The 27952-nt window shown below is 44.1% G+C and overlaps 2 protein-coding genes across 2 annotated transcripts in view; one reads left to right on the plus strand and one right to left on the minus strand.

The window, feature by feature from the left end:
* Nucleotides 1-4094: 4094 nt before the first annotated feature.
* LOC101746904 (uncharacterized PE-PGRS family protein PE_PGRS54) lies at nucleotides 4095-24518 on the plus strand. Its single transcript, XM_062673594.1, has 10 exons — nucleotides 4095-4275; nucleotides 8358-8575; nucleotides 12761-13318; nucleotides 14762-15028; nucleotides 15987-16328; nucleotides 17402-17890; nucleotides 18868-19356; nucleotides 21731-22048; nucleotides 22723-23040; nucleotides 23293-24518. The coding sequence occupies exons 1-10, from the start codon at nucleotides 4269-4271 to the stop codon at nucleotides 24256-24258; spliced, it is 3972 nt and encodes a 1323-aa protein (XP_062529578.1). The 5' UTR covers nucleotides 4095-4268; the 3' UTR covers nucleotides 24259-24518.
* The window catches only part of LOC101747037 (cysteine dioxygenase type 1), a 38037-nt gene continuing 34598 nt past the window's right edge, over nucleotides 24514-27952 (minus strand). Inside the window, exon 7 of the mRNA XM_012691550.4 lies at nucleotides 24514-27919. Coding sequence (XP_012547004.1) covers nucleotides 27884-27919 — 36 coding nt within the window. The 3' untranslated portion in view covers nucleotides 24514-27883. The remainder of the gene's footprint in view (nucleotides 27920-27952) is intronic.

The raw sequence follows: 27952 nt of genomic DNA on the forward strand, positions 1-27952 counted from the left end.
CTAAGCGATAAAATAAAAATTTGAAAATGGAAATGGAGTTTTTTTTTGTTGAAGTAAAACTTCTTTTTTTTTTTAAATACATACAAAAATTTCTTAAATTACGAAATGAAAATGAGGTTGTTAAGAGAGTGTTAACTATGAATGTGGAAGGATTTAAAGGAAGAGGTAGACCTAAGAAGAAATGGATGGATTGTGTGAAAGACGATATGGGTAGGAGGGGAGTGAGCGAAGAAATGGTATATGATAGAAGAGTATGGAAGGAGAAAACATGTTGCGCCGACCCCAGGTGACTGGGAAAAGGGCAGGATAATGATGATGATACAAAAATTTCTATGCTTTTTATAACATTCCAACCGCACGGAACCCCGATATTACGTATTATCGAAATACACATAATTATCCGTTTATATCAATGAAAGGGAAATTTCATTAAATCTTTCCTCGGAATCGATCGGATTACGTGAAAACATCGATATGATATAATTAATTCAATTCTAAATCTTTTCTTAGAATTAACGTTGGGATGCAGATAGGGAGAAAAAAGATAAATAAAAAACTTCGTTGTGAAAATTATGAAAAAAAATTCAAATTTTATTTTCCTTTATATTTAAAGAAATTTTGTGTAATTGATGCTGTCAATTAACATTGTTCCAAAAGTTTATTTATGACGTATTTTTTTTTTTTTTTTTTTTTATATCTTGTGTGGGCGAGCTCACAGCCCACCTGGTGTTAAGTGGTTACTAGGACCCATAGACATGTTAGACGTAAATGCGCCACCCACCTTGAGATATAAGTTCTAAAGGTCTCAAGTATAGTTACAACGGCTGTCCTACCCTTCAAACCGAAACGCTTTACTGCTTCACGGCAGAAATAGGCGGGGCGGTGGTACCTACCCGTGCGGACTCGCAAGAGGTTCTACCAACAGTAATTCTGCAAATTATAATTTTGCGGGTTTGGTTTTTATTACACGATGTTATTCCTTCACCGTGGAAGTCAATCGTGAATATTTGTTGAGTACGTATTTCATTAGAAAAATCGGTACCCGCCTGCGGGATTCGAACACCGGTGCATCGCTGCACACGAATGCACCGGACGTCTTATCCTTTAGGTAACGACGCCTTTAAAGCATAAAAAAGGTTATAGTAAGCCAATTTTGTTATACAGACATATGCCGTCGCGGACTTTTTTTTAGACTTAGACTATTTTTAAGGGGGAACAATTCGGTCACACATTATTTTAGCGAAACTTTAGAAACGCTTCCGCAACGCATGCAGCGGAAGCTCTCAAGCGCAGCATTTTTTATTCAGCTCGTATTAGTCTTAGCGTGACGTTATATAGCCTTTAGCCTTCCTCAATAAATGGGCTATCTGACACTGAAATAATTTTTCTTATGTATAAGTAAGTATATTCTAAGTAAGTAAGTTCCTGAGCGCGTTCAACCAAACCAACAAACTCTTCAGCGTTTTTTTTTATTGCTTAGATGAGTGGATCGCTCACAGCCCACCTGCTGTTAAGTGGTTACTGGAGCTCATAGACATCTACGACGTAAATGCGCTACCCACCTAGAGATATAAGCTCTTAGGTCTCAAGTACAACGGCTGCCCCATCCTTCAAACCGAAACGCATTACTGCTTCACTGCAGAAATAGGCGGGGCGGTGGTACCTACCCGTGCGGACTCCCAAGAGGTCCTACCATCAGTAAAGAAATTTTATATTGGCATTGGTTTCGCGCATGGGTCATCAAGCTCACTGCTCAACTGGTAACAAGTGGTCATCGGCCCAATAAACGTCACATCGACACATTAAAACATAAATGAGTAACTATACTATACTATATTTTCAGGGGTTAACGTATGAAAATACCGATTTGTACTAAAAAATTGAAATTGATTTTTTATTTCATTTAACATATTTATCTAATCAAAATATCTACCATTATTATGTATGCATTGCTGCCATCTCATAGGAAGGTCATTTATGCCTTTGCGATAGAACTCTGGTGATCTAGATTCTACAAACTGTGTGAGAGAATTTTGTACTGCATCCTGGGAAGAAAGCTTTTTATTACGTAGAAAATTGTCCAAATTACGATAATAATAGTAGTCCGTTGGAGCAAGGTCTGGTGAATACGGAGCGTGACGAATTGTTTCTAATTGCCTGTAGAGTTAAAACGGTTTCACGTGCTGTATGAGTTCTCGCGTTATCATGGAGCAATAATGGTGAAGATCGATTCATGAGTCGGGGCTGTTTGATTGCAAGTTTTGCTTTTGTTACGCGCTGGGGTTCGGGATATATATAAAATTTCACCAAAGTACAACTAAAAAACTGTATTCAACACTTAAATCAAATCAGATCAAATCAAAAATTTTTTATTCAACATAAATGAAAGTACATACTTGTTGAACGTCAAAAGAACTACCGCCAATTCACAAGAATTAGCCTCCGTCCTGAGAAGAATTGGCAAGAAACTCAGCGGGCATGTTTTTTTTTTTTTTTTTTTTAATAAGAAATTATTATTTATTAATTTTTTAATATTACATTTTTTTTTTATATGAGTTTTTTACAATGAGTATTATAACGTAACAATTACTACAATATTGAAATGCCCGGAGCGAACAACTCATTCCCACTTTGTGCAATCTTCTAGATAATCATTGACTTTATAGTAAGCTTTATTGCACAGATGTTCTTTAACAGTTTTCTTAAACCTATGTATATGTAGGCACTTAAAAAACTTAAAGCTTTGTAAAGCACTTAAAAAACTCAACAGATACTGCAAAACTCTCAATTTCACTTCTTCCGCTTCGCTTCTGGTGATGAACTGAACATGAGCATGATGAACTCAGTTCCAGTGGGGGGGCGGTGCGATGGTAAAAACAATGATATCTTAATGTACGGAACCTAAATCGCGTTATTAAAAAATATATAGTAAAAACACTATTATTACTGGTGGTAGGACCTTTTGTGAGTCCGCGCGGTTAGGTACCACCACGCTGCCTATTTCTGCCGTGAAGCAGTAATGCGTTTCGGTTTGAAGGGTGGGGCTGCCGTTGTAACTATACTTGAGAGAGGAATAAATGCGAGAACTGGTATGATAAAGAGGCTCGGAATGAATGCGTGACCTTGTTTTTAAGCCCCTTATGGGCAGGAGTATCAACTATAATTAAAATTAAAACAAGAAATTTAAATAAGAATCTCTGGTTTTGTTGTTTGATAGAGGTACGAAAAAAAAAAAAAAAAAACTATACTTGTGACCTCAGAACTTATATCTCAAGGTAGGTAGCGCATTTACGTCGTAGATGTATATGGGCTCCTAAAACCACTTAACATCAGGTGGGCTGTGAGCTCGTCCGCCCATCTAAGCAATAATAAAAAAAGAACTATTGATTGAAACATTTGCATCGTAATAATGATTTTTTCACCAATCATTTCCTAATCAGCTAGTTATCGCGCTCTTTAGGAATTCGTGGAATATGATAAACCGTGCTAAGAGATACAGCTCTTGAATTTATATGAAAGAATTAAAACAAAATGTCATCGTCTAATTTTCATTATCAATCTATATATTAATACGTGAAGCAAAAACTTTGTATCCCTTTTTACGAAAATTGCGCGGACGGAGGAGTATGAAATTTTCCACACTTATAGAGAATATAGAGAAGAAGTGCACAATGCAAATTTTTTTTTTAAATATTGCATAGAAGATACATTAAATCAATAAAGAAAACATTACACACACTACATACCATGTATTTGACGCACACACGCATGCATACTATTTACTGTCAAGCTTTTGTTCTTGACGTCTGTTGTTAAATTGAGAATATAATTTGTCTTTGTTAATATCTTTTATAGTGTAGTCTTGGCGAAATTTGTGATTACAGAAGTATAAAATACAATCATAATAGTGTACAAACTTACAATTCTAATTAGTTATAGTCGAATTTCGACAACTGCGGGACCTCTAGTCTTATTAAAGATCTGAAATAGAGGCTGCTCCTAACAGTCTTCCTGTTTAAGGACACTTCGAGATAAACAAACAATCAACTGACTTGTTTACATGTAATACAAAGCTTATCCTTTATCTGTATTCAGTATTCATACGATAAAAGATTATCGTCGACCACCTAATTAAATTACCGCGCGTATAAAAATGTAATATGCGAATTAGTTACGACATTAAGTCTTAGGTTGTTGGAAGTGTAATTACATCAAGTGCCGGTTTTTTTTTTTGTAAATACAGAAATCACGCGTCCTTTGGCGCTGCCATGTTGAGTACGTATCAAAAGTTTGAATAATTGAGTCGACTATTATCAAAGCCGGCAATGTGACTTTTGGACAATTATTGGTAAATCAGAAAAACGAATTATTGACCTTGTATTCCATTGGCAGTCACAAAACTCTTCTGAACGACATCTTAGATAAATAACAGGTTAAGTATTAACCTTTATTTAATGCAGGTTTTGAACCGTATTCTTTGAAGGAGACGATTATATTCAAATCAGTCTGTATTGACATATTAATAACATTTTTTTGTCCAAATGCACAGATTGCCACCTTTGATAATAGACGACTCAATTGATAAGCAACGCTAGAGTGCTTTCTATATAAACTAACCGAGAAGCTTTCACAAATACAGCTTTCACGAGTCCGTATCGATAATGCTCTTAGTTAATTTTTATATATATATTGCTTTTATGAGTGGACGTGGTCACGGCTCACCTGGTGTTAAGTGGTTTCCGGAGCCGATAGATATCAACAATGTCAATGCCGCCGTCTATCTTGAGACATGAGTTCTAAGTCTCCGTTTTTACAGTAAACGCGTTACTGCTTCACGGCCGAAATAGGCAAGGCGGTGGTACCTACCCGTGCGGACTCACAAGACGTCCATGCTGTGATTCATGTAACCTTATTTTCTCATTTTTATCTATATCCGAATAAATCATTCACTACTAAGCAACGGCCATAAATTGTTATTCAATTAAATCACCCAAACGATATGGTATTTATAACACGTTTACGGTAGGCAGCGGCTTGGCTCTGCCCCTGGCATTGCTGAAGTCCATGGGCGACGGTAACCACTCACCATCAGGTGGACCATATGCTCGTCTGCCTACAAGGGCAATAAAAAAAAATAAAAAAGTTTCAAATAATTTTTCTTTCGAATTTCAAAGATTCTTCTAGAAGCCTACCGTTTTAGCCGGTTGTGACGTACATGGAACTTTTGGAACGTTTTAGAACGCTCACAGGGTGCTTCCGTTTTGTGTAGACAAAATGAACTACCTACGTGTTTGTTTTCAATAAAAAAGTGCGTGCGTACAAAGTACACATGTCAGAAGTGAAACTTTTTTGGCGAACTAATTTATGAGTCTTGCTTATATTTATACAAATCTAAAACTTTAGATTTCCGAGACTTAGACGAAGAGAAAAAAGAAGATATGCTCCCGTCAAAAGTCTGTCAAATGTCAATCTCAAACCTCAGTGTTGACAGTCACATTTCTAGATTAGATCTCTGTTTAGATTTCTAAATTGTAAATGACTAATATTTTGCCAATTGAATTGACTAATTTAATTTCGTGCTATTTGATTAATGTTCCAAATTCTTTTCATTTCATTTCAATTCCTATTAACATTTTAAAAAAAAAAATTATAAAATATTAGGCTGTATGGTATGATACATTTGCCTTTCCAGTTGGAAAAATACAACAACTACTACTACTGACATTTGACAAGTACTTAATTTCAATAGTAGTTTGACGTCACTTCCGATGCATACCTGCGTGATTCGCCTTATCGTTGCCGCCGCTGACTACTCCCCGAATCCTGATCACGCAGGAGCCAGTCACCGTCGACGCCCTAGACACGTCCTTACGGATCCATCAGATCCAATAACCTTTGCATTAGATGCCTTCAGCTCTAATACTAGGAGCAGGCTTAGGGACCCCGGTAACCGTACTCGTCGAACTCGACAAAGAGGTCGACGTGCAACCTAACCCATGCATCAGCCCGCTGAGTTTCTCGCCGGATCTTCTCAGCGGGTCGCGATTCCGATCCGGTAGTAGACTCATTCGCGAAACAATTGCTCTTGAGTTGTTAGGTCTCCTTCGGAGGCGCTCGGGCAGTTGTTAGCAAATCCCGCCCCTCTTGGCTGAGCCTTTGCTCGCCCACCTGTCCTGGTGAAACTGGAAAGGCCTTCGGGCCACCAGTAAACTTTCAATCATAAAAAAAAAAAACCTGCGTGACGTTCTGTAAAAATTTTACCCTCATGCGCCTAAAGAAGCTTCACTTTAAAAATTAAATTAATGCGCCTGTAATAACTGAAAGTTTTCATTACAAGTTTATCTACTCGATTGCGGACATTCGCAAAACGAAAATAAGTCTAAACTGAAAAAAAGACAAATATATAATCGGTTATTGAAAACGCATACTTCAATCAGTACTACGTAAGGCTTAAATTAGACTGCGGCAGTTTTGAAAAAAGCAGGTCAACGGTAGAATCCAGCCCGGATGGGCAGCGTTCGGAAAACTACGTAAAATCTTCTCATCACAAATACCACAGTGTCTCAAGACGAAAGTCTTTGACCAGTGTGTGTTGCCAGTGATGACATATGGCACTGAGACGTGGTCGCTCACAATGGGCCTTGTGAGAAGGCTCAAGGTCACCCAAAGAGCAATGGGGAGGGTTTTGCTCGGAGTTTCCCTGCGAGATCAAATGAGAAATGAGAAGATACGCAGGAAAACCATGGTAACCGACATGGCCCAAAGGATTGCGACGTTGAAGTGGCAGTGGGCAGGACACATTGCTCGTAGAACGGATGGCCGTTGGGGCCAGAAAGTTCTTTAGTGGCGACCACGTACCGGAAGACGTAGCGTTGGTAGGCCTCCCACAAGATGGACCGACGATCTATCGAGGTTCGCGGGGATCCGCTGGATGCAGACAGCGCAGGACCGGTCTTTGTGGCGAGGCTTTTGGGAGGCCTATGTCCAGCAGTGGACGTCTGTAGGCTGATAAGAAGAAGAAGAAGTTTTGAAACGATTCGAACATCAGATTTAGGTTAATTTTGTCTTCAACGATTCGCATTTGGTCAATATAAGTGTCTTTTTCAAACTAAAGATTATCGCTATCGACTTTTTTTACGTGTTAATACAGGTAGCTTCCTTCACGGTAATCTGTGATAATTGAAAGATTGCGTATCTTGAATATTTTAATCCGAACCGCAATATCCATAAACAAGAATGCTCTGTTATCACGGCTCTATTTGTTTGAAGGTCGTATCGGTTTTTTTTACAACATTTTCTACGCCTTTTTTCTTTTTAAATATAGCTTCCTTTTTGCTGTAATGGAGAAAGGACTACCGTTGCCATAGGCAGCTTGGCTCTGCCCCTGGCATTGCTGACGTCGATGAGTGATGGTAACCACTCACCATCAAGTGGGCCATATGCTCGTTCCTAAAATGGGCAATAAAAATAATAAAAACGGTCCACCTGGTGTGTTGTATGGCGTATCCCAAGTACCTATCTGGGTAGGTACAAGCAACCTGATCGTATCTGCTGTAGGGCACCCATTATTTCTGTTTTGAAGGGGACAACCGGTATACTTTTTTTTTAATAATAAATATTTACTAACAATCACGCCACGTTAACTGGTCCCGTGATAAGTTCGTAAAGAACTTGTGTTACAGGTACCGGATAACGGAAATAAATGTAAGATTTTTATTACACACATACATATATTTAATATACATCCATAGCCCTGGAAAATACATTTTATATTTATCATACAAATATCCTCCCTTGGCGGGATTCGAACCCGCGACCCCCTTTTGTAGTGACCATGTCGCTTACCACTACACCAGACGGCCGTTAAGCACTTGTGACAGACTTACATCTGCAAGTGGGCGACAGCAACTTAGTTATCGTGCCTAAAGACTCCGGCAGCCAATGATAGTGGACGAATCGTAAGCTGCGTCCCACCTTATCCCACTAGGTGGGGTCGGCACAGCTAATTTTTCTCTTCTATGAGCTGTCATCTCAACACTCACTCCTCTCTCTCTCTCTCATATCGTCATTCACCCACTCCATCCATGTCTTCTTCGGTCGACCTCTCTACCTTGCACTACCATTTCCATACATCTCCTAGTCACATGCATCTTCTCTCTACGCATCACATGTCCATACCACGCTAACTGTAAAGTGTATACAGAAGACAATGGACGTCACAGACCGAATGCCGCCTCTTACCTTGAGACGTGAAGATAAAGCCTTTTAGTGCATCGGAACTGGTCCCCGATCAACACAACTCCATAAATTCACTCGTGAGATTCAAAAGTAGAATTATTCCGTTTCTCTTCTTCCAGAAAAATTCCTTGTCTTGACCGCCCTGGTGATTGTCCAGGGCCGGCCTCAAGATGAGCTAACCAGAAGGCACGAGCCCTCAGACCTTTGTCCTGAGAAAGGCCACAAGCTTCTACCCCACGAATACGACTGCACGTTGTTTTACTACTGCGAATACGGCCAGAAATGGTCGACGCCCAGAAGTTGTGCCCCGGGAACGGAATTCTCAGCTGCTTTGCAGGTATGCTATTAGTTAGTTTTTTTTTTATGATTGAAGGATTACTGGTAGCCCGGAGGCCTGTCCAGTTTCACCAGGACAGGTGGGCGAGCAAAGGCTCAGCTAGGAGGGGTGGGATTTGCTAACAGCTACCCGAGCGCCTCTGAAGGAGACCTAACAGCTCAAGAGTAGCTGCTTCGCGAATGAATCTACTACCGGATCGGAATCGCGACCCGCTGAGAAGATCCGGCGAGAAACTCAGCGAGCTGATTCATGGGTTAGGTTGCACGGCGAACTCTTTGTCGAGTTCGACGAGTACGGTTACCGAGGTCCCTAAGCCTGCTCCTAGTGTTAGAGCTGAAGGCGTCTAATGCAAAGGTTATTGGATCTGATGGATCCGTAAGGACGTGTCTAGGGCGTCGACGGTGACTGGCTCCTGCGTGATCAGGATTCGGGGAGTAGTCAGCGGCGGCAACGATAAGGCGATTATCATGACGCATAGCCTTATCGAAGTATCGTCATTTGTATATACGTGTATTGAATGCGTATTTCATTAGAGCAATTGCTGCTCGCCTGCCGGATTTCGACACGGGCAGTCAGACCAGTCTTATCTTATCGTCTAGGCCGCGACTTCCGAATGTGTTTACGTCTTATACGAGGGCGGCACTGAAAATTTCGGGAATTAACGAAGTGACACAACATTACTATTTAAAAATGTATTTATTGCTTTTCGAAGTATTCTCCGCGAAATTTGACACATTTTTCCATACGATGGAACCGATCATTGAAGCAACCATTCCATTCGGAAGTTGGGGTCTCCAAAATGGCCGTTTTGTAGGCGTCCACAGCTTCTTCAGGTGATGAAAATCTCTGTCCACGCAATTTATTCTTTATTTTAGGGAAAGTATAGAAATAATTAGGGCTTAGGTCGGGGTTGTACGGCGGATGGTCTAATAATTCTATGTTTTCTTGCTCTAAAACTCTTTTGTTCTGTGCGCGGTGTGAGAACTCGCATTGTCGTGATGGAGGATGATGCGGCGGTTGCAGTTCTCTTTACGGAGTTCAGAAACGACCTGTGGCAAACAAATGCTAGCATATCATTCTGCATTAACCGTTCTTTGTCCCTCAAGAGGAATAGTCGTAACATGGCCGGTTTTGGAGACAAATGTGGCCACCATTTTTTTTTGCAACACTCCGTGAACGAACAATTTTTGTTGGCTTTAACTCATTTTCGAACACCCAAACTCGTGACTGGTTTTTTGTTTCGGGTTCGTACGCGTATATCCAGGATTCGTCACCTGATACAATGTTGTATACAGCATTTGAGGATCCTGCGTGGAATCTTTCGAGAGTTCTGACGCACCAAGTAACGCGAGCCGCTTTTTGCTCTTCACAGAGCGAATGCGGTATCCATCGGGAAAACAACTTTTTTACACCTAATTGTTCATGCAAGATTATTTGTATTTGACTCATGCCAATGTCTAAAGTTGCCTGAATTTCGCGGTATGTCACATGTCGATCTTCCTCAATCAGCTTACGCACAGCATCAACGTTTTCTTGGGTGACTGCAGTTTTTGGACGACCTTGACGGGGATCATCACTGAGTTTGACACGTCCACGTTGAAACTCAGCAAACCAGCGATAAATTGTGGTTTTGGATGGGGCTTCATCACCAAATGCAGAAATCATCCGGTCAACACACTGTTTTTGTGTTAAACCACTTCGAAAGTCATAATAAATCATCGCTCTTGAATTTTCTCGAGTCGATTCCATTTTCTCAACGACTAAACAAGTTTGACAAAACCTCGTGACAAGACCGAGAATCTTTTTTTAAATAAATAAATGGTATTCGATTTTTAAAACCAAGGAGTTTTCAATTAAAAAGATTTTAATATGACAGGAACAGTGGAAATATTCCGTTCCCGATACTTTTAGTGCAGCCTAGTATGTTTGTCACGGCACTCGGAATAGGGGCTTCCTTTAAATATTTTTTTTTATGATTGAATGATTACTGGTGGCCCGGAGGCCTTTCCAGTTTCACCAGGAGGACAGGTGGGCGAGCAAAGGCTCGGCCAGGAGGCATCCTTTAAATCTCTGCCATAGCTAGAAAACTACCCGATATATCAATACAAATCGTCATCGTGGCCTAAAGGATAAGACGTCCGGTGCATTCGTACCTATTTTTCTACTGAATTTTTCTAATGAAATACGTACTTAACAAAATGTTCACGATTGTCTTCCACGGTGAAGGAATAACATCGTGTAATAAAAATCAAAACCCGCAAAATTATAATTTGCGTAATTACTTATGGACCTCTTGTGAGTCCGCACGGGTAGGTACCACCGCCCCGCCTATTTCTGCCGTGAAGCAATAATGCGTTTCGGTTTGAAGGGTGGGACAGCCGTTGTAACTATACTGAGATCATAGAACTTATATCTCAAGGTGTGTGGCACATTTACGCTGTAGATGTCTATGGGCCACTTAACACCAGGTGGGCTGTGAGCTCGTCCACACATCTAAGCAATAAAAAAAAAAAAAAACGAAATAGCTATGTTTTGTCCTTAAGTTTTTCCGTCAAAGATTCGACTAGGTTACCGAATTCAAGCCACAGTTATCGTTAAGATTTTTTGCGAAGCCATTATCAATACATCCCATTGTGATTATGATAGTCCAGTCAAACTTAGCATTTTACAATCATTTTATCTTCCCTAACACTATTACGCGAAAGGGGGTGTGTCTGTACGTTGTAGATATTGACTCTATTTTCTATCGTTTTTTTTTATTGCATAGTTGGTTGGACGAGCTCATAGCTCACCTGGTGTTAAATGGTTACTGGAGGCCATAGACATCTACAAAGTAAATGCCGCCAACTACCTTGAGATTCTAAGGTCTCAGTATACCTAGTTACAACGGCTGCCCCACCCTTCAAACCGAAACGCATTACTGCTTCACGGCAGAAATAGGCAGGGCGGCGGTACCTACCCGTGCGGACTCACAACAGGTCCTACCACCAGTAATTACGCAAGTTATAATTTTGCGGGTTTGATTTTTATTACACGATGTTATTCCTTCACTGTGGAAGTCAATCGTGAACATTTGTTAAGTACGTATTTCATTAGAAAAATTGGTACCCGCCTGCGGGATTCGAACACCGGTGCATCGCTCAACACGAATGCACCGGACGTCTTATCCTTTACGCCACGACGACTTCGTGTGTATATTTAAGTCTATTAAAGCCATTACGAAAATCTATCCGATTTAGATGAATTTTCATCTATATATTAATACGTGAAGCAAAAACTTTGTATCCCTTTTTACAAAAATTGCGCGGACGGAGGAGTATGAAATTTTGCACACTTATAGAGAAGAAGTACACAATGCTAATATTTTTTTAAAATAATGCATAAAAGATACATTAAATCAATAAAGAAAACATTACACACACTACATATTATTATCATTTATTTGACGCACACACGCATGCATACTATTTATTGTCAAAATTTTGTTCTTGGCGTCTGTGGTCAAATTGAGAATAGATTAAATAATGTTTGTCTTTGTTAATATTTTTTATAGTGTAGTCTTGGCGAAATTTGTGATTATAGAAGTATAAAATACAATCATAATAGTGTACAAACTTACAATTGCAATTAATTATAGTCGAATTTCGACTACTGCGGGACCTCTAGTTTATTTAAAAACGCTCTTAATGTGTGCAGTTGCAAATGATGTAAGAGCGATATCATAACTTATCATTAAAAATTTTAATTATTCTATCGACCGCAAAATCTCTTTGTGTCAGTTGTATCATATTCGATCTGCGAAAACACTAATTAATAACGGATGTTTTTATCAACATTAAACCACTTTGAACGGACAATTAAACGATACGATATATCATTGATCCTTTATATAAGATTATGCAGTTATCACAATTCGATTTTGCTGTAATGCATGGAGTGAATGAGTAATGAAATAAATAGAAAACTGAAAACATAGATGGAATTGTCGTACAAATCTTAAATAGCACGTAATGCGATCAGATAGACAGTGCGTAATAAAAAAATATAGACAGTACGTTTTTTTAATCATTAAATATGCTCAGGATTACAGCACAACAGTCTCTTTCAACTCTTTAGTTTATTACAAATTTTGTTTTTAAATCTTCATTTAACAACTCTCATTTTTGACATTACTTTCCTCAATAGGTTTGTGTGCATCCGGCGCAAGCTGACTGCAATCTGCCGGGACGACCGACAGACAGTCCACCTGCGGAGGCTCCAACGCAGGCTCCCACTCAAGCTCCAACGGAGACCCCAACGGAGCCCCAAACGGAGCCCCCAACACAGCCCCCAACGGTCGCTCCCACAGCGCCGCCTACTCAAGCTCCAGCGGAGACCCCAACAGAGCCTCAAACGGAGCCCCCAACACAGCCCCCAACGGTCGCTCCCACAGCGCCGCCTACTCAAGCTCCAGCGGAGACCCCAACGGAGCCTCAAACAGAGCTCCCGACGGCTGCTCCCACAGCAGCACCTACTCAAGCTCCAGTGGAACCTCCAACCGAGTCCCCCATACCAGCCCCACCAGCGCCCCCCATCCAGCCCCCTGTTAATCCAGGCGAAACCTTACCTAATGGCTGCCCAGCTGATTTCCACATCCACAAACTTTTGCCCCACGAGGAATGCAATAAATTCTACTACTGCGTTTTCGGGGACAAGGTGGAAAGGAAGTGCGCCCCGGGGACTTACTTCAACTATAAAATTCAGGTATGCAAGAGATTTAATCCAAGTTTATTATGAAGGTCTAGTCGTGGCGTGCGATCTAAGCTGACAGTCTACAACTGACGTAGGAACATGACGCCAGCTGGGCGTGAAATCGAAGTCTCAACTGTATTGGCTCTATCCCTCTTAAAACCGGAACGGAGGCGACGTCACCACGTTGACTTCTGACTAAAAGGTATCTCGTAGGCTAACCTACCCAGAACGGCAACAAATAATCTGGTCAATTCTTCATAGATATCTCTTCTGGCCTCGTGGTTGTCGTCAAAACATTGTAAATATGAACAAGTGGTCTCTGGAGTGAGAAGTGAGAAAAAAATTCACAGTACTAAATTAACAAAAAATTTCTTAAATCATGAACAATTTTTTTATTTTTTTTTTGCTTACATGGGTGAACGACCTCACAGCCCACCTGGTGTTAAGTGGTTACTGGAGCCCATAGACATCTACAACGTAAATGCGCCACCCACCTTGAGATATAAGTTCTAAGGTCTCACGTATAGTTACAACGGCTGCCCCACCCTTCAAACCGAAACGCATTATTGCTTCACGGCAGAAACAGGCAGGGTATTGGTACCTACCCGCGCGGACTCACATAAGGTCCTACCACCAGTAAATTGTTGATCAATGTGTGCTATAATTAACGTTTTTAATAGTATGGTATTCTTCTTCTTCTTCTTCGTCGCTTCCTCATTACTGAGGGTCGTGACCATGGTATACATAACTTTATAATAAAATGGCGTCTGGGACCGGAATCATTGTTAGCGCCATGGCAATTAACGTGTCAACACAACTTTTGTGTCTTGTTTAAGTGCTTAACTGATTGTGCTCCTAAAAATCGCTTTCGACTCCAATTTGATAATAATATTACACGAATTTGAAGTCGTCGTGGCCTAAAGGATAAGACGTCCGGTGCATTCGTATGTAGCGATGCACCGGCGTTCGAATCCCGCAGGCGGGTACCAATTTTTCTAATGAAATACGTACTCAACAAATGTTCACGATTGACTTCCACGGTGAAGGAATAACATCGTGTAATAAAATCCAAACCCGCAAAATTATAATTTGCGTAAATACTGGTGGTAGGACCTCTTGTGAATCCGCGCCGTTAGGTACCACCATCCTGCCTATTTCCGCCGTGAAGCAGTAATGCGTTTCGGTTCGAAGGGTGGGGTAGCCGTTGTAACTATACTGAGACCTTAGAACTTATATCTCGAGGTGGGTGGCGCATTTACGTTGTAGATGTCTATGGGCTCCAGTAACCACCTAACACCAGGAGGGCTGTGAGCTTGTCAATCCATCTAAGCAATAAAAAAAAAAAAAAAACGAACAAAACATACTCTTTAGGGATTACGAGTATTTGGTGTTGTCTATTTGGATGACATAATTATTCCAAGCTACCGTTTCATAACGTCTTACGAACATGTTCAGGTTTGCGATCACCCATGGAACGTTGATTGCGCTGGTGACGGCGGAAACGATGGTGGAGACGGTGGCGAAAGTGGAGAAGACGGAGGCGGCGGCGGAGGTGGAGGCGGGGGTGGAGGAGGAACCCTCCCCAACGGCTGTCCCGCAGACTTCCACATTCACCAACTGCTCCCTCACGAGTACGACTGTAACCGCTTCTACTACTGCGTCCACGGAGAGAAAGTAGAACGTCAATGCTCCGGCGACCTGCACTTCAACCCCGTCCTCCAAGTGAGTTCACCTATGCTATGCTTCGTGTCCTATTAGATTAACTACCACAGATCGTCAATAGCGCGTCGTCTTGAACTGCTTACTGGGCAGTCTAAGTGTGTTACCCACTGAATATCTTGGAGAGAAAGGATGTCCAATCTAATATTCAAGTTAATCAATCAAGACATTTTAAATTTTATATTTCTGTGGGGACGCAACTAGTCATCTCAAGCTGAAGAGACATCTATTATGAAATACAATTGGCAATATCGCCTCCCGTCACGAGGTAGGTGCTGGCTGTTGCGTTGCTGTGTCTAGCAGCACCTTAAAATCAGTTATTCTTCTTCATGCCCTTATCCCATGTTATGTGGGGTTGACGTAGCTTGTCCCCTCCAGCGGGGTATCCCGGAACACCAGCGGCATCGCCCGGGTGGCCTGGTAGAGCCGTCGTACCGCGGAGACTGGCGTTGTTGGTCGTCGACTATCGCCTCGACGACCCGTCGGTCGGGCGTCCTCGGGGTGGCGCCGCGTGTCTGGTTGTAGTGTTGACCGCGGGAACCCCCCTACTCTGAACGGGTTCTGACCCCGGACGGAGATCGGACGTCGGGTGTAAGAGTGCAGGGGAGTCGTTTAGTGGGTGGGCCCTAAAATCCTTGGGCCCGCGATCTGCTCTCAACACCTGCAGATCGTTGAGTCTCACATACCCCGCGCGCCCCCTAGGCGCGGGGACCTCGTAGGAGGTTCGGCCCCCGGCCCGGAAAAAAAAAAAAAAAAAAAAGCAATATTACTGGTTTATAAAAGTTTGTGGTCTAGATTTTTACAACACGCCTGCCGCGGTACTTCTCAACCCCACCTTTAGTTGGCAACGAAGAATACCTTAACTACTAGAAATGCATTTGTAACGAATACTAAGAGCTAAAGAAAGGAAAACCGATACTGTTATACGAAATATTACAAAAAAGCTACTTTTCACTTGCAGGTTTGTGATTGGCCATGGAATGCTGGCTGCGAGGGAGGTGGCGGCGGCGGTGGCGGTGGCGGTGAAGGTGGCGATGGAGGCGGCGGTGGAGGCAGTGGTGATGGGTGCGACTGCGAGGACAATGAAAATGGCGGAGGAGACTGTGGCGGAGATGGTGGAGGTGGAGGCGGCGGCGGCGGCGGAGGTGGAGGAGGAACTCTCCCCAACGGCTGTCCCGCAGACTTCAACATTCACCAACTGCTCCCTCACGAGTACGACTGTAACCGCTTCTACTACTGCGTCCACGGAGAGAAAGTAGAACGCCGCTGCTCCGGCGACCTGCACTTCAACCCTGTCCTCCAAGTGAGTATACGTTATACCCTAAATTTTGTTCTTATTATAATAGACTAGCTGTACCCGTCCCCTTCGCTGGGCATTTAAAATTAGCATTATTATTTCTCACCCCAACAAGGATTCTCATCATTAACGCCCCCGCAACTGGTGTAGGGAGTCCAACACTCATATAAATATTAGCCTATCCATTAAATACATATAGTTTCTACATGGATGCCAAGTTTCAAGTCAATCGGATGCACGGTTCAGTAGTTATAACGGAACATCCGTGAAAACCACTGTAGATTTATATAGTAGTACAGATTTAATACCAAAAAACTCCATGAGAGCGCTATTCGCATCTTTTTATTCGGTAGTATTATACAGCTGGTTACGACTAAGCGGGATCTCTCGGGATACCAGCAACACTGCCTGGTCGGTCGACGTCCAGAACCTTCGTTTCGCTTCAAAGGCTACGACGTCAGTCGAAGATTTTTGGGGTTTTGACTGCGATAATCCCTTACCCCGCCCGAGTTCTTATCTCGGGGGGATTGGACGCTTGGGCGAGAATGCAGTCATTAGTAGATAGGGTCCTAAATTCGTTCCCTCGGGTTCGCTGTCCACTCCCAATATCAGGGGACCATCAAGTCGCACATACCCTAACATGTCCCTAGGTGCTGGCATCTCGTAGGAGGTTCGGATCTCATTTCAAAAAAATGAAAAAAACGCCCGAAAAATATGCCCAATAATCAATTGTCGATCTGAACTATCAATCCGCTATCCTACTTGCGTATAGCACGATGCCCTAACCAGGGTAGTAATGCTTGAGTCTCTCCTTTACTACCTTCATGGAGGTTTATTATAATGTGTTTCCTATTGAATGCCCTTCATTTAATTACAGCTTCGACTGTGTTTCAAAGTGGACTACAGCATCCTCACTATGTAATTTTTAAGATACGGTTAACAGAAACCAGTGCACAGGAACAAAAAAAAACTTATTGATTAAATTTCACTTTTTACTCCATGGATATCTGATTGAGCTCACGGTCATCTTGTTTTAAGTGGTAGATCTGGTGCTTATGGATGTTTCTTTGTGTTTGCAGGTCTGTGATTGGCCATGGAATGCCGGCTGCGAAGCAGGCGATGGCGGTGGTGGTGGTGGAGGTGGTGGCGGTGGAGGCGGAGGCGAAGGTGGTGGAGAAGGTAGTGGAGAAGGAGAAGGCAGTGGAGGTGGAGAAGGAGGCGGAGGCGGAGGCGGAGGTGGAGGCGGAGGCGGAGGCGGAGGCGGAGGTGGAGGCGGAGGCGGAGGCGGAGGCGGAGGTGGAGGCGGAGGCGGAGGCGGAGGCGGAGGCGGAGGAGGAGGCGGAGGCGGAGGCGGAGGAGGTGGTGGAGGCGGAGGCGGAGGCGGAGGCGGAGGCGGAGGCGGAGGCGGAGGTGGAGGAGGAACTCTCCCCAACGGCTGTCCCGCAGACTTCAACATTCACCAACTACTCCCTCACGAGTACGACTGTAACCGCTTCTACTACTGCGTCCACGGAGAGAAAGTAGAACGCCGATGCTCCGGTGACCTGCACTTCAACCCTGTCCTCCAAGTGAGTATACGTTATACCCTAAATTTTGTTCTTATTATAATAGACTAGCTGTACCCGTCCCCTTCGCTGGGCATTTAAAATTAGCATTATTATTTCTCACCCCAACAAGGATTCTCATCATTAACGCCCCCGCAACTGGTGTAGGGAGTCCAACACTCATATAAATATTAGCCTATCCATTAAATACATATAGTTTCTACATGGATGCCAAGTTTCCATGAGAGCGCTATTCGCATCTTTTTATTCGGTAGTATTATACAGCTGGTTACGACTAAGCGGGATCTCTCGGGATACCAGCAACACTGCCTGGTCGGTCGACGTCCAGAACCTTCGTTTCGCTTCAAAGGCTACGACGTCAGTCGAAGATTTTTGGGGTTTTGACTGCGATAATCCCTTACCCCGCCCGAGTTCTTATCTCGGGGGGATTGGACGCTTGGGCGAGAATGCAGTCATTAGTAGATAGGGTCCTAAATTCGTTCCCTCGGGTTCGCTGTCCACTCCCAATATCAGGGGACCATCAAGTCGCACATACCCTAACATGTCCCTAGGTGCTGGCATCTCGTAGGAGGTTCGGATCTCATTTCAAAAAAATGAAAAAAACGCCCGAAAAATATGCCCAATAATCAATTGTCGATCTGAACTATCAATCCGCTATCCTACTTGCGTATAGCACGATGCCCTAACCAGGGTAGTAATGCTTGAGTCTCTCCTTTACTACCTTCATGGAGGTTTATTATAATGTGTTTCCTATTGAATGCCCTTCATTTAATTACAGCTTCGACTGTGTTTCAAAGTGGACTACAGCATCCTCACTATGTAATTTTTAAGATACGGTTAACAGAAACCAGTGCACAGGAACAAAAAAAAACTTATTGATTAAATTTCACTTTTTACTCCATGGATATCTGATTGAGCTCACGGTCATCTTGTTTTAAGTGGTAGATCTGGTGCTTATGGATGTTTCTTTGTGTTTGCAGGTCTGTGATTGGCCATGGAATGCCGGCTGCGAAGCAGGCGATGGCGGTGGTGGTGGTGGAGGTGGTGGCGGTGGAGGCGGAGGCGAAGGTGGTGGAGAAGGTAGTGGAGAAGGAGAAGGCAGTGGAGGTGGAGAAGGAGGCGGAGGCGGAGGCGGAGGTGGAGGCGGAGGCGGAGGCGGAGGCGGAGGTGGAGGCGGAGGCGGAGGCGGAGGCGGAGGTGGAGGCGGAGGCGGAGGCGGAGGCGGAGGCGGAGGAGGAGGCGGAGGCGGAGGCGGAGGAGGTGGTGGAGGCGGAGGCGGAGGCGGAGGCGGAGGCGGAGGCGGAGGCGGAGGTGGAGGAGGAACTCTCCCCAACGGCTGTCCCGCAGACTTCAACATTCACCAACTACTCCCTCACGAGTACGACTGTAACCGCTTCTACTACTGCGTCCACGGAGAGAAAGTAGAACGCCGATGCTCCGGTGACCTGCACTTCAATCCCGTCCTCCAAGTGAGTATACGTTATACCCTTTTTTTTTTTTTCGGTTAGATTGCCGAACCTCCTACGAGGTCCCCACGCAAAAGAGGCGCGCGGGGTATGTGAGACTCAACGATCTGCATGGTGCTGTGAGCAGACCGCTGGCCCAAGGATTTTAGGACCCACCCACTAAACGACTCCCCTGCACTCTTACACCCGACGTCCGATCCCCTCCGAGGTCAGAACCCGGATGAGGTAGGGGGGCTACCGCGGTCAACACTACAACCAGACGGCGCGGCTCACCCCAAGGACGCCCAGCCGACGGAGCCTTCGAGGCGAATCGAAGGCTCTGAAACGTCGGCCGTCTCGGTACGGCAGCCCGTCGGGCCGCCCAGACGGTGCCGCTGGTGTCCCGGAATACCCCGCTGGACCAGAACCAGCCTGCCGGGTCGGGACGCGATACACCGTCGACCGGTCGCTCTATTCACTCCACGGCAGCGCGCTAGAGTGCTGGTAGCGCGCCGCGCGGCCTCACCCCCTCAGGTCGCCCCTTGACCTTCACCGGGGGGGGCCTTTCAGACCCTAAGTTTTAGTCTTTTTATAATAAGCTTAATACCAAAAACTCCATGAGAGCGCTATCCGAATCCTTTTACTCGGCAATATTATACAGCAAGTAAAGGAGTGAACCTAGAGGTGTGTAGCGTCGCGACTTAGCACTTAGGTTCCGACCCCACTCCGCCAGGGCGCAGGATCTCCTCGTCCACACCATGGCGGAGTGGTCAATTGATGTCGCTGTCGCCGCGGAGCCGTACTTCGTCCCTACTGAGCAGGATTCCTGGATCGGGGACGTCGACGGCTCCGTGGCAATCATTATCAGACAGGCTGTGGCGTTACCCCCCCCCCCCCCCCCCCTGGTGATAGTGGCCAGGGGATCCGGTCACGTCACGGCCAGGGTCGATGAAACTGTCGTGTTCGGGGTGTACTTCTCTCCGAACAGACATCTCGCCGAGTTAGAGGGGTTCTTGGGCGGGCTCGAGGTGTTAGTTCGCCGCCTCGAGATCTCGCCCACTGATTTAAGCGGGAGACCTCAATGCCAAATGGGTAGCTTGGGGTTCCCACCGCTCGGTCTCGCGCGGCAGGAGTGGGCGATCGCGGCCGATCTCTGTTTCTTGAACAGGGGTTTAGTTGCGACTTGCGTGCGATGGAACAGCGAATCTCACGTGGATGTGACTTTTGCATCTCCGTCTATCGCACGCCGCACCCGTGGCTGGTGCGTTCTTGAGGGGGCGCAGACGCTCTCGGACCATCGATGCGTCCGATTTGAGCTCTCTGCCTCCTCTTGCTCTGCGTCAGCTATGGTCACCCGTGGTGAGGAGGAGCTCCCGCGTAGTACACCTCGATCATTTCCCAGGCGGGCGCTGAAGCGCCTGAATAAGGAGCTCCTGGTGGAGGCGGTTGCAGTGGCTGCGTGGGCACCCATGCCCGCGAGCCCTGTGGACGTGGAGTCGGAGGCTGACTGGTTCCTGACTGGACCGAGCGACTCCAGCCTCGGCAGCTGCGGGAAATTGTTTCTGTGCTGTTCCCGCAGGGAGAGTGGACTTTCCAGCCCCTTTCCATGGGCCCGCCACCATGTCACGGTCGTGGTGATGCCCCTGTCGACGTACCCCCTCCGAAGATTTTGGGGGCAGAGATCCGTGCGGCCGTGTCCAAGATGAGTAGGAAAGACGCGGCACCCAGCCCGGATGGTATTCACGGCCGGGTCTGGGATTTGGTCTTCGGTGCTCTGGGGGACCGGCTTGTGCGACTTTTTGAAACTTGCCTCGAGTCGGGACGGTTTCCGACCCAGTGGAAGACGAGCAGACTCGTCCTTTTGAGGAAGGTGGGGCGCCCGGCGGACTCACCCGTGGGCTACTGCCCCATCGTGGTGCTGGACGAGGCGGGAAAATTGTTGGAGCAAGTTGTAGCCGCCAGCAACGTCCGGCACCTGACTGAGACGGGTCCTGATCTATTGGCGGAGCAGTACGGCTTCAGAGAGAGCCGGACTGCAGCATCGTCACTATGTAACGGTTGAACGGAACCTGTGCATAAGAATGTTGAGTCTCTATATCGGGCAAGGATTATTATGACACGTGTTCAGTTAAGTGACTAACGTATATTGGGATTACAACTATAAGGCGCTATCGACAGCCCGACAATCCCGAGACTGACGTAGCATCATTGCAATATAATTACCGCTAACACATACATATAATTGTTAGTTGTTATGGGGTCATTTGTGGTCCCTACAGGAACAAAAAAATTTTTCATTAGAATTCACTTTTTACTCCATGGATATCTGATTGAACTCACGGCCATCTTGTTTTAAGTGGTAGATCTGGTGTTAATGCAAGTTGCTTTGAGTTTGCAGGTCTGTGATTGGCCATGGAATGCCGGTTGCGAAGCAGGCGATGGCGGTGGTGGAGGTGGAGGTGGTGGCGGCGGAGGCGGAGGCGGTGGTGGTGGAGAAGGAGAAGGCGGAGACGGCGGAGGTGGAGGCGGTGGTGGAGGTGGAGAAGATGGAGGTGGTGGTGGAGGAGGAACTCTCCCCAACGGCTGTCCCGCAGACTTCGACATTCACCAACTGCTCCCTCACGAGTACGACTGTAACCGCTTCTACTACTGCGTCCACGGAGAGAAAGTAGAACGCCGATGCTCCGGTGATCTGCACTTCAACCCCGTCCTCCAAGTGAGTTCATCTATGCTATATTCTATTCGTATTCTATTAGGTTAATTACCACAGATTGTCAACAGAGCGTTGTCCACAGCCATTCAGAGTTTTCTGAACATTCACTAGACAAAAACGGCAAACAACTTTAATATTAATACGTTCGTGACCTAATGGATTCTAAGAGCTAGCTAAGCTAGCGATGAAGGAGTCGATTTTCCTCCGCATAACAAGGCTTTTGGTGTAACAAAATGAAAACTGTGCGTAGCGATCAGTGATAGGCGCTATTGTGGACCTATGTGCGGAGTTTTAATTTTTTTGCTAAAATAGATAGGCGATGGATCGATGGACCATTTCACGGCCTACCTGGTATTAAATAGTCATCGGAACTCATAGAAATCGGACAATTAAATATCGTCACCCACCTTGAGACGAGAGTTCTAAATTTAAGTTTTTACAATAAAACGGATGCCTCACCCTTAGAGCCGAACCGCATTGCTGCTCGACGGCCAACAATTGACACATTGACCTCAAGTGTCCGGGGCGACAGCATTCATTGCCTGAAGCTTATACGTATCGGTACCGACTTAAGACTCCATGAGCCAGGCTAGGAATAATAGTTCATTGATATTAACAAAAAATTTTATTTTGTTTTGTAGTTGACGACATCTGAAATACCTGAAACTACTTTTCAGGTTTGTGATTGGCCATGGAACGCTGGCTGCGAATCAGATGGTGGAGGTGGAGGCGGAGGGGGCGAAGATGGTGGTGGTGGTGGAGGCGGAGGTGAAGGCGGTGGAGGAGGTGGAGGGGGCGGAAGTGGAGATGACGGTGGAGGCGGAGGCGAAGGTGGTGGTGGAGGACAAACTCTCCCCAACGGCTGTCCCGCAGATTTCCACATTCACCAACTGCTCCCTCACGAGTACGACTGTAACCGCTTCTACTACTGCGTCCACGGACAGAAAGTAGAACGTCGATGCCCCGGCGACCTTCACTTCAACCCCGTCCTCCAAGTGAGTACCTACTAACTAAAACTGTATTAGGTGTCGGTTTGTTGAGTGCATCAGTTTACTGCTTTTTAGGAGAACTCTCAGCGGCAGATTTCGTCTTACTCGCGCTCTTACAATTGCTCATATCTACCCATTAGCATCAATGACCACTGATATCCCGTGGGTTGTATCTTCGTCTTTGAGAGAAACGGGAACATTTTCAGTAAAAGTTTGAACTAATGAATCGAACTAGCAGAGTTTTTTTTCGATTTACAGGTTTGTGATTGGCCATGGAATGCAGGCTGCGAAACAGGCGACGGCGGAGGCGAAGGTGAAGGAGAAGGCGGAGGCGGAGGAGAAGGCGGAGGCGGCGGTGGAGGAGAAGGCGGAGGCGGCGGTGGAGGAGAAGGCGGAGGCGGGGGTGGTGGTGAAGGTGGAGGTGGCGGCGGAGGAGAAGGCGGAGGCGGCGGTGGAGGAGAAGGCGGAGGCGGCGGTGGAGGAGAAGGCGGAGGCGGCGGTGGAGGAGAAGGCGGAGGCGGCGGTGGAGGAGAAGGCGGAGGCGGCGGTGGAGGAGAAGGCGGAGGCGGTGGTGGAGGTGAAGGCGGAGGCGGAGGCGGAGGCGGAGGCGGAGGCGGAGGCGGAGGCGGAGGCGGAGGCGGAGGCGGAGGCGGAGGCGGTGGAGAAGGCGGAGGTGGCGGTGGAGGAGAAGGCGGAGGCGGCGGTGGAGGAGAAGGCGGAGGCGGTGGTGGAGGTGAAGGCGGAGGCGGTGGAGAAGGCGGTGGAGAAGGAGAAGGCGGAGGCGGAGGCGGAGGCGGAGGCGGAGGCGGAGGCGGAGGCGGAGGCGGAGGCGGAGGCGGAGGCGGAGGCGGAGGTGGAGGTGGAGGCGGAGGTGGAGGCGGAGGTGGAGGCGGGGGCGGGGGCGGGGGCGGAGGAGGAGGAGGAGGCGGTGGTAACAACCCGTCTGACAAATGCAAAACAGAATGTAACATCCTCCCCTGGGCTCACGACACCGACTGCGATAAATTTTGGCGCTGTGAAGGCAAAGAAGCCGTCTTAGTCACTTGCTCGGAAGGCTTACACTTTAACCCCAAGAAAGGCAGCTGCGACTTCATCTGCTACGCCGGCTGCGTGAGGAAAACCGTCCAGGTCACGACTCGACCTAACGGCATCAGCATTTTCGTGCCCTTGGACAACGCCAGTCAGAGCGAACAAATGACCTTGATTACGAATTCAACTAAATAAGTGATTTATATAAGGATATTTATATTCGATTTTTTTATTTTTCCAATGGCTATTTCATCTCATCAACAATTCTTTTATAACAAATAGCTCTCAAATATGACCCTCATGTCGTATAGGCCGCAAAATTTTTCTTTTATTACAGTAATAATTTTTAATTAACTAATAATTTTATTGGTCTTTAAAAACTCTTATTTGTAAATATCAAGAAGCGATACGAAAATAGCCTTCGGATAAAAATAAATAAATAAAAACGCATTTCATTTCGTTTTTTTATTTTATTTTAATTTAATAAAATAAATTATACACAAAACAATACCGACTTAATGTATTTATTTCTAGTCACTGGTTTTAAGGTAAATTCGGATATACATTGTAGAAGTCATATAAATTGTATTAAAAAAATATAATATGTATAAGTGACTTTTGTTTTTTCAAATTAATAAAAACTAGTGGTCCCCCAGTAGTCGAAATTCGACTATAATTAATTGGAATTGTAAGTTTGTACACTATTATGATTGTATTTTATATTTCTTTAATCGCAAATTTCGCCAAGACTACACTATAAAAAATATTAACAAAGACAAACAATATTTAATCTATTCTCAATTTGACAACAGACGTCAAGAACAAAACGTCAAATACATGGTACGTAGTGTGTGTAATGTTTTCTTTATTGATTTAATGTATCTTTTATGCATTATTTTAAAAAAATATTAGCATTGTGCACTTCTTCTCTATATTCTCTATAAGTGTGGGAAATTTCATACTCCTCCGTCCGCGCAATTTTCGTAAAAAGGGGTACAAAGTTTTTGCTTCACGTATTAATATATAGATTCTAACGATGCCGAGCTTAAAACTTTCTAAGCACGTGTACATATGTACTCGTAAAACAAGACAGCCAAAACTCTATCATATATCATATATAATCATATATGTTTAGGTATATATAATATATTATTATTAATGTATTTATATTCCTGGTAACAAGCTGTAGAAATGTTTTTTTTTAATGTACTAGCTGACCCGGCAAACGTTGTCTTGCCATATATAAGATTTCTAGAGAATTTCTAGTATAGAAAAAAAAATACTAACTTATTGGAAGTGTATAAGGATGTGGAATATGAGTGAAAAAGGCCTGGAGCGCTGTGAATGATGAGGGAATTTTGTTTAAAAATAACAAAACATCAAACATTAAAAAAAAAAATTATAAAAAAATAAAAAATAAATTTTGGTGTGAACACCCCTTATCACTTAAAGGTTAGAAAAATAGATAGTAGCCGATTCTCAGGCTTACTGAATATGCATAAAAATTTTCATGAGAATCGGTCAAGCGGTTTCGGAGGAGTATGGGAACGAACATTGTGACACGAGAATTTTATATATTAGATTCTTTAATCACATCAAAATAAAGTTTAGCCCAGTAAAACTATAGCACAAACCGAGTTGCTCTATAAAGAGAAACAACATTTAAAGCTATTGCTTCACCAGTTTTTATGTTTTTCTTTATATTTCTATATTCAACAAATCTATATCTAATGTATAAATCTATTATGTATTTTACGGATGTTCCGTAATAACTACTGAACCGTGCATCCGATTGACTTGAAACTTGGTATCCATGTAGAAAATACATGTACTTAATGGATAAGCTAATATTTATATGAGTGTTGGACTCCCTACACCAGTTGCGGGGGCGTTAATGATGAGAATCTTTGTGGGGGTGAGAAATAATAATGTTAATTTTAAATGACCAGCGAAGTGGACGGGTTCCTTCTTCTAATGTTTCAATATTCAAATTACCATTTATGTCACCTTTATAAAATATTAACCTCTTCTAAGACTTATGTGATAAATGATATATAGGTTACATATATAATAAATATTGAATATTCCAAAACAAGGCGAACGAACCTGTGCGCCACACTGACGTTTGCCCGATGCGAGAATCCAACCCGCAACTGGTGGTGGGACCTCTACCGCGCGGGTAGGTACAACCACCCTGCCTATATCTGCCGTGAAGCAGTAATGCGTTTCGGTTTGAAGGGTGGGGCAGCCGTTGTAACTATACTGAGATCTTAGAACTTATATCTCAATGTGTATGGCAGATTTACGTTGTAGTTGTCTATGGGTCTATGGGTTCCAGTAACCACTTAACACCGGGTGGGCTGTGAGCTCGTCCACCCATCTAAGCAATAAAAAAAACCAATCGGCGACTTCGCCACCTAGCCTTTTGAGACAGACAGCGTTAGTGTTTGAGCATCAATTCTTGATGTTTCGACATAGACCATAGGTCATGTTCCTAAATTAGCACACCGTTATTAGCTTGGACACACCCAACTGTGCATGCAAGTAGATAAGAATTTTTGAACCTCCTTACTACAGACTTCAAGACGTCTGTGTGCTTAGCGCGAGTTTTTTAACGTTCGCGACATCGTTAAAGTTAACTCAAAGGACAATGCCCAAAAGTGGGCCAACTTCATGACAAAACTATTTGTACTTGAAAAACTATGCCTTACTTTTTCATGTTGTTTGGTTTATGTATCAACATTTCTTTCGCCCTGGCATTGTTTTAAAAATATAACTATGACAGACTAGGCTGTATAGGCTACGCTCTTCGCCTGCTTGTTGGCGAATTTGAAAACAACAACAACAATATCGTTGCCGGCTTCCGGATTTCATTTCATTTTATTATTATTATGAGGATATAATAATAATAAAATGTACGTAAGGGCTTATTTCTAGAAACATTAACCACAATTAACTTATTTAATACTGTAATTAATGATGAGAGCGATTATTGATTTCGAAGAAAACAATTAACAACTTAATTTTAGCTGCAGAAAAAAACAGATTTCTCTTAAACCAGTGTGAGAATATAAAAATCGTTTTCTGAATATGAAACGATATTTCTTTGTCTATCAAATTAAGTTAAAATCATCATCACCCGACAACTTTTTTTAGGGGCCCAAACGCCCATAGAAAATGGGCATTGTCCTTTGTATGGAGTTGGAACATTTGCCTACGTTTGCCGCTAGGGGCGCTGTTCCAACTGCATACGAGTTAACTTTAACGCTATCGAGGACGTTAAAATACTCACACGAACTCGCACACGCATCAGGGTGTGCCAATAATAACAATAACTCCGCTCTGACGTCCTAACTGGGGCTTAAAAAACAAACATAAAACTGTTGGCTGTTTAAAAATGTTTTTGAAGTGAAAACTTCTTTAGAATCGTTGTGATTTCAAACCGGATGCAACGGAAAAAACGACAGGTAAGAGACACAAATACAAAAATGTGTAGGATGAAGCCAGCGAAGAATGAGACAGAAATATACATACTATTTAATACAGCGCCATCTGTGAGATTTTTTAATACTAACGTGTGTATGAAAGCTCTTGTAGTGAATTTTAATTTAGGATTATACGTGAAATTAAAATATCAATTCACAGAGGGCGCTACCTTACAATTATTTACTAATGACAAAATTTTACATATACTTAAGACGTTTAGGATAATTGTATTTTAATTTTGGAAAGTTTCACTTCTACCACGTGTGAATTGCACACATTTTGTTTTTTTAAGTTACGAAATAACAAACGTTATTTTAAACGCAATTTTCGTGTACTACTGACTATCGACAGCGTCATTGGCTTCGATTACCTGAAATTAAGAGAAAGCAAATTTATATTGGTG

The sequence above is a fragment of the Bombyx mori genome, chromosome 2, assembly GCF_030269925.1.
Source record: "Bombyx mori chromosome 2, ASM3026992v2".
Taxonomy (NCBI): Eukaryota; Metazoa; Arthropoda; class Insecta; order Lepidoptera; family Bombycidae; genus Bombyx; species Bombyx mori.